The sequence below is a fragment of the Humulus lupulus genome, chromosome 2, assembly GCF_963169125.1.
Source record: "Humulus lupulus chromosome 2, drHumLupu1.1, whole genome shotgun sequence".
Lineage (NCBI taxonomy): Eukaryota > Viridiplantae > Streptophyta > Magnoliopsida > Rosales > Cannabaceae > Humulus > Humulus lupulus.
In genome coordinates this window covers 6,987,874-6,994,222 of record NC_084794.1, presented here as the reverse complement: position 1 = coordinate 6,994,222, position 6,349 = coordinate 6,987,874, and the positions used below count along the sequence as shown (strand labels likewise).

The 6,349-nt window shown below is 35.9% G+C and overlaps 2 protein-coding genes across 2 annotated transcripts; both read left to right on the top strand.

Annotated features, from left to right (window-relative positions):
- The first annotated feature begins 692 nt into the window (after positions 1-692).
- LOC133817091 (triacylglycerol lipase 2-like) lies at positions 693-3,650 on the top strand. The gene is made up of 9 exons (XM_062249480.1): positions 693-977; positions 1,068-1,187; positions 2,045-2,185; positions 2,275-2,385; positions 2,466-2,609; positions 2,700-2,740; positions 2,831-2,910; positions 2,992-3,087; positions 3,176-3,650. The coding sequence occupies exons 1-9, from the start codon at positions 780-782 to the stop codon at positions 3,499-3,501; spliced, it is 1,257 nt and encodes a 418-aa protein (XP_062105464.1). The 5' UTR covers positions 693-779; the 3' UTR covers positions 3,502-3,650.
- A 1,594-nt stretch (positions 3,651-5,244) lies between these two features.
- On the top strand, positions 5,245-6,103 carry LOC133817092 (mavicyanin). The gene is made up of 2 exons (XM_062249481.1): positions 5,245-5,473; positions 5,579-6,103. Exons 1-2 carry the CDS (start codon positions 5,302-5,304, stop codon positions 5,950-5,952), a joined length of 546 nt encoding a protein of 181 aa, XP_062105465.1. The 5' UTR covers positions 5,245-5,301; the 3' UTR covers positions 5,953-6,103.
- Positions 6,104-6,349: the final 246 nt, after the last annotated feature.

The window sequence follows — 6,349 nt, the reverse complement described above, 5'->3', positions numbered from 1 at the left end:
GCCACCATATTTTACCAATAAAAAAATTATAATTAGTTTAAAATAACATTATTATATAGTTTATTGGTGTGAAAGGTGGCAAAGAAAGTAGTAAGTGAAAGTGGTAAGTGCTTATATATATTCTTCCCATTATTTATAATTTTTTCTCATTAGTGGAACATATAATAGATAAAAAAAAATTCTATTTTACATAAATACATACATAAACCAAATGTGAATGTGAATTGGATCGAGTATTGCTTTGGCTTTCTTTGTATGAACTCTTGCAATCGCAATGTGGAGTGGAGCCCACATCAATTTTTGTTTTTTGTTTTTTTGTTTTAAAAACAAAGTCTCACAATCATCCTAATCTAATAGTGGGAGTAGTCACTATTCTCTTTCTATTTCAACCTGAATTTTGTTGCTCTGACCCTGAAATTGCAGCATTATCATTTGTATATATATAATCATCTTCTTGAAATTTCCATATCCAAAGTATATTGACGATAAGAAATAATAATTGCCCAAGTGTGGGACCAAGTTACGCGTAATACTATTATTGTAATGCTTTTTTTTTCTCCACTGGGAAAGAACGTGAAAAAAGCTTCACTCACTTTAGACCAACAAAAATAAAAATCTTGTAATTTTTGTATAGTCAGTTAAGCGAAGAAAAGAAAAACAATAAGAAGTAAAAGAAGCGTTCCCACTTAACTATGTCTTTTATCTTCTTCTATATAAAGGGCTTTAACAATATCAAACACTTCTCACGGCCAATAAGGAGCTAGAAGTAATAACAATCAATGGCTTTGGGCCGAGACCTTTCGAGTTTGGCTCTTTGGGGACTGGTCTGGCTCTTGGTTTTGGTGCTTGAGCCCCATGGTGTGTGCGGCTCGACCAGGAGCTGGTTTGGTCCGAGAAAAGGTGTGGTGGCTTCGCCTGACATTGGTATATGCAAGTCTTCTGTTGTTTCATATGGCTACAAGTGCCAGGAGATTGATGTATGTACAACAACCCAAGTCTTATTTGACATAGTTTATAACTGTGTGTATATATATATAATATAATTGAGTTACTGTTTTTTGTTTTAGGTGACAACCCAAGATGGCTATATTCTAAATATGCAAAGAATCTCAGAAGGTCGAAGTAGGGTTAGCGGTGGTGGTGGCCAAAAGAAGCAGCCAGTGTTGATTCAACATGGGGTTCTTGTGGTAAGTTTCTAAACAGGAATTTTATAAAATAGCATATTTGCCCTGCTTTGATGAGAATTATCAAAACCTAATAATGGCATACTTGTTTGAAAATAATGTAAAGAAAACCGCGTTTGTGGGATTAAATGTTGCTTTTTCTTACATCATTATGGCAAAACTTATTTCAGTTATGTTAGTCAAAAGTGGGAAGCACTATAGGATTGAGTGATTACCATGTGTCACGCTTAAAGCAAACTTGATAAGCTATCATTGGCCTTTAATCTGTTAAAAGTAAATGCTTGATAAAAAGCCGACTATAAGGACAGTTACTTCGAAAGTACCTGCTTGATTTTCGTTGGTATATACCTAAAAGTCTTCACCATGTGGCCAAGGGTCGATCTCTTGGGAAATATTCTTGACCCCACATGTAGAAATAGTACTCGTACGTTTCAAAATAAGTTTGTACGAAAGTGTAATGAATCATATAATATATCATTACTCATTGTACGAACTTACTTACTAAGAGTCATGAACTATTACTATTAATTTGATCTTGAGCTTTTTCTACTTCTAATCTTTGCTTAAACATAAATAAGAGTAAAAAAGGTCAAACATAGAGCAGTCTTAGGAGTCGGTGTATAAATTTCCAAGAATATGTAGCGAAGTTCCTCGACATTTGGACCCTTTGATGAGCCAGAAATTAAACTCTGAATAGTACGCAAAAATATGCGCCGTTTCAAGCATATAATTACTTGGTTCCGAAGCTGTGTTGACTCTATTTGTGTGTGTCAAAAACTACAAATTACTTAGGAATGAGGATGTGTGTGAATTGGGGTACGTGGAGTGATAATAAATGAAGAGTTTTTATTATTATGCAGGATGGATTGACCTGGCTTTTAAATGAGCCAGAAGAAAATCTTCCAATGATTTTAGCTGATCGTGGCTTTGATGTGTGGATTGCTAACACCAGAGGCACCAGGTTTAGCCGCAGGCACACATCGATGGATCCCAGCCAACCCGTACTTCTTCTTCTACCAATCATACTCCTCTGTTTTCTTTTACTCTGTCTCCTCGTACACTTACCAATGGTGTGTATTTGATATGGCAGAGGTTTTGGAATTGGTCTTGGGATGAACTGGTCACATTTGATTTACCTGCGGTTTTTGACCATGTGTATAAAGAAACCGGGCAGAAGATTAATTACGTAGGCCATTCTCTGGTGAGTACTGCTAAGTAACTTTGGATTGAGTATAGTGATGAAACTCTTCCTCTGAAAATCTGGTTGATGTGTTTTGGCAGGGGACCTTAATTGCTTTGGCATCTTTCTCAGAAGGGAGATTGGTGGACCAGCTCAAGTCAGCAGCACTGTTGAGTCCCATTGCTTATTTGAGCCACATGACCACTGCACTTGGCGTTGTTGCAGCCAAATCCTTTGTTGGAGAGGTATCTAAAAACGATAAACTCAATGATTTACCGAATCATAACAAAATATATAAGAGCACCCTCAAGTATCTGATTTTTTTATCCTGACAGATTACTACACTGGTTGGTCTTGCAGAGTTCAATCCAAAAGGGTAAGACCAAAAACTAAGCAAAACCTCACATAGTATTTCTAACTCTGATTTTAATTACACTGAAGCAATCAAATCTTTGTCTAATGCTAGAGAGCCTGTGGCCCATTTTCTCAAGGGCCTCTGTGCTTATCCGGGAGTTGACTGCTACGACTTAATGTCTGCACTTACAGGTACTAAATCTATGCACATTACCACTACTTTATCAATGAGAAAATAAGGCTTCTCATACTAACTATTTGTACTCATTCAAGGCCGAAACTGCTGTCTCAATTCTTCCACCGTTGATCTCTTTCTAAAGAACGAGCCTCAGTCAACATCAACCAAGAACATGGTGCACTTAGCTCAAAGTAAGACCCCTTACAAAAATGCTTTCCTCACTTTAAACAAAACCAAAAAAAATCAGCATATTGATCATGTTACTGTATTACATAACAGCTGTTCGAAAGGGGGTTTTGGCAAAGTTCAATTACGGAAGAGCTGACTACAATCTGATGCATTACGGGGAAGCCTCGCCACCAGTTTACAACCTCTCAAACATTCCTCAAAACCTTCCTCTTTTCATTAGCTATGGAGGGCGTGACGCTCTCTCAGATGTTCGAGACGTGGGGCTCTTGCTCGACAGTCTCAAGTTCCATGATGTTGACAAGATCACTGTTCAGTTCATCAAGGACTATGCTCATGCCGATTTCATCATGGGAGTCGACGCTAAAGACATCGTTTATAACTCTGTCGTCTCATTTTTCAATCATCAACAACACTAATCAATATCATATATCCTCATCATCAACTCAAGTTGGGGTCAGTTTATGTGTAATACAAGATTAAATAAGTTTTTTAGTAGAATTACCACAACCACTTGATCTCTTAGCAAAACTACGTAATCTATGAACACGAGAAATTTTGAACGGTTTGTTTGCGTATGTCTATGCTTCTTTCTTTTTTTCTTTATTCAAAGCCAATTCAAGGCGTTTTGTCTTTTTGTTAGTGAAAAAACGACAAATTCTACCACAATTGTTACTTGAATTAAACTTCGAAAGAGATTCGATTTTAATATGTGGTTGGGGTCTCGTTTCTGTCTTGTTAAAGAGTTGCGTCACTTTCGGCTTTTTGAGAATGTGCACGATTGTGTGGAGCATAGATTGTTGTCGTTTTCTTTACGGTTTCTGTTTATATTTGTTTTCTTGTTTCAGTTATTTTTGTTTCCATACTTCGTTTGTTTCATATCATTTACAGTTTTTTTTTTTTGTTGAGGTTATAAAAATTTTTGTCGCTTTCATCTCTCGCAGTTTATACATTGTTGTCATATATTATGACTGTCGTTTACACGGCTAATATCGTTTTCAGAATATTGTCGTTTACATGTACTTCGCCATTTCCAATTATTGTCGTTTTGGAATGGTTAGATTCCTCTCTCTCTTAATGTTGTCGTCTTATACGTTGTTTTCATATTCGTTTTCAGATCATTGTAGTTTTTTAAGCATTGTCGTTCTGTGCTCCTTTTTTTCTTTTTTTTTAAATATATGTTGGACGTCTTATACACTGTGGTCAAATTTTATGAATTTTTTCGTTTACATGGCAGGCATCGTTTTCAAATTATTGTCGTTTAGTTATGACTGTCGTTTTCAGAATTCGTATTATATTTGATGTCGTTTTTTATAATTGTCGTCGTGTGCCGCTCTGCTTTTTTTTTTTTTTTAAATATATGTTGTCGTCGTATCCATTGTTGTCAAATTTTATGAATTTTCCCGTTTAGATGGCAGTTATCGTTTTAAAAGGTTAGGTCGTTTTTAAGCAATATTGTCGTTTTATAATTATTGTCGTTTTTTCAATTATATTCATTTTAGGCTGTTTTTGTTGCTTTATTTATTTCTTCATTAACTTCTGGAATGGTGACAGCCCGAGTGGATATCATCATTATAATATTGTTTGTTTTAGATTGATGTCGTTTCTCCACCCTCCTCTTCTTTGTTTTTGACTCCCAATCGGTTCAAAGGTCTCACTACTACGGTGTCGTTTTCCCAATCTCTGTTAAATTTGACTGAAAAATGCATAGAAAGAGATACTTACATATATAACTTGAGTGGCATGAGGTGTATTGTATATAATGTATTCTATAATGATCATAATAATAATGATCTTGTAAGCTAAGAGACCCCAGCTGTTTCATCGATGTACATAAATTCAAATAAAATCTTAAATTTTCATCACTGGCACTATTGGTGGGTATCTTTGTTTCAACTCCAAGCTTCCTTGACTTTTCTTTAATAAACAAACTAGTTTTTGCTTTAATTACACAATTGCCCAAGCCTAGTCACACTAACTTAGTAACTTGTCCTCTGTTTCAGGGGCAATGTCGTAAATTTATCAAGCTAGACGATTCTTAGTGTTCATGTCACGAAACCATCATCATCAGTTAGTAGCCCTAACAATTATACATTGACCAGACTTGATTTCATTTCCACACACACACATATATAAGTAATTGAAGGCACAATAATGGGAAAGACAAGAGTAACTTGATAAGAAACATATAATTAAAAAAACAGAGAAAATAATAAGAAATGGGGCCTAAGAACACATTCACAATCTTGGTCTTGTTCATTTTGGCAGGTTTAATAGCCATGGAAGTCGAGGCAGGTCAACATGTAGTTGGTGGCAGCCAAGGGTGGGAGCAATCCACAGATTTTGACTCGTGGGCTTCTGCTCAAACATTCAAGGTTGGAGACCAACTTGGTATGTTAAATTCTATGCTCTTCAAAGTCCTTGTATTAGTATTGTCATTATCGTTAATGACAAGACAACATATATAACTATTATTATTATTATCATTATGGGCAGTTTTCAAGTACTCGTCGGGACTTCACAGCGTGGTGGAATTGGCCAATGAAAATTCGTACAAGCAGTGTGACATTGGGACTGCTCTGGACTCCAAGAGCAGTGGGAATGATGTTGTGAAATTGACCAAGCCTGGAACCAGATACTTTGCTTGTGGTACTATGGGCCACTGTGATCAAGGAATGAAGATGAAGATTACAACAGTCGCCGGAAAAGCACCTTCGACGCCAGCATCACCCTCGTCGTCTTCCTCGACATCTCCTTCGTCTACTACTACTTCAACTTCCACATCTTCTGCTACTAAATGCCATTCTTTGGCTGCAATTTTTGTTGTGGTGGCCTCACTTTTGGCCACCCTTTTCTGCTCTATGTTTTGATTTTGACCATGGGACTCTCTAGGACGGGGGACGGGGGCTTCACATATTGTTGCATGTGATCATATGAGCTGAATAATTTTTTTATATAAATATATATATGATGTAACTTTAGAAAAAATATAAAGTATATAATATTTGAATAAATATGATAAATACAATATTTATATCTACTAAATGATACATAAATAATACAATATAAATAATTATAATATGAATAACTATTATAATTAATTTAGACAATAATTATAATGAACAAAATAAAAATCGAGGCATGTGTAACACACAATTTCCTTAAAACACATTCGCCGCCTCCAAGAGGTTTCGACGTCTATGTCCCAGGACAAAATGGAAAACAACAAATAACTCAATTACTTCGCTGAACCAAATATGCCCAAAC

Excerpts from the sequence above, each read along its gene's own strand:
- LOC133817091 (XM_062249480.1), top strand. The coding sequence starts at position 780 with ATGGCTTTGGGCCGAGACCTTTCGAGTTTGGCTCTTTGGGGACTGGTC. Across the intron at positions 2,186-2,274 it reads CGATGGATCCCAGCCAACCC|AGGTTTTGGAATTGGTCTTG; the intron begins GTACTTCTTCTT and ends TTGATATGGCAG. Across the intron at positions 2,741-2,830 it reads GCAGAGTTCAATCCAAAAGG|AGAGCCTGTGGCCCATTTTC; the intron begins GTAAGACCAAAA and ends GTCTAATGCTAG.
- LOC133817092 (XM_062249481.1), top strand. The coding sequence starts at position 5,302 with ATGGGGCCTAAGAACACATTCACAATCTTGGTCTTGTTCATTTTGGCA. Across the intron at positions 5,474-5,578 it reads CAAGGTTGGAGACCAACTTG|TTTTCAAGTACTCGTCGGGA; the intron begins GTATGTTAAATT and ends CATTATGGGCAG.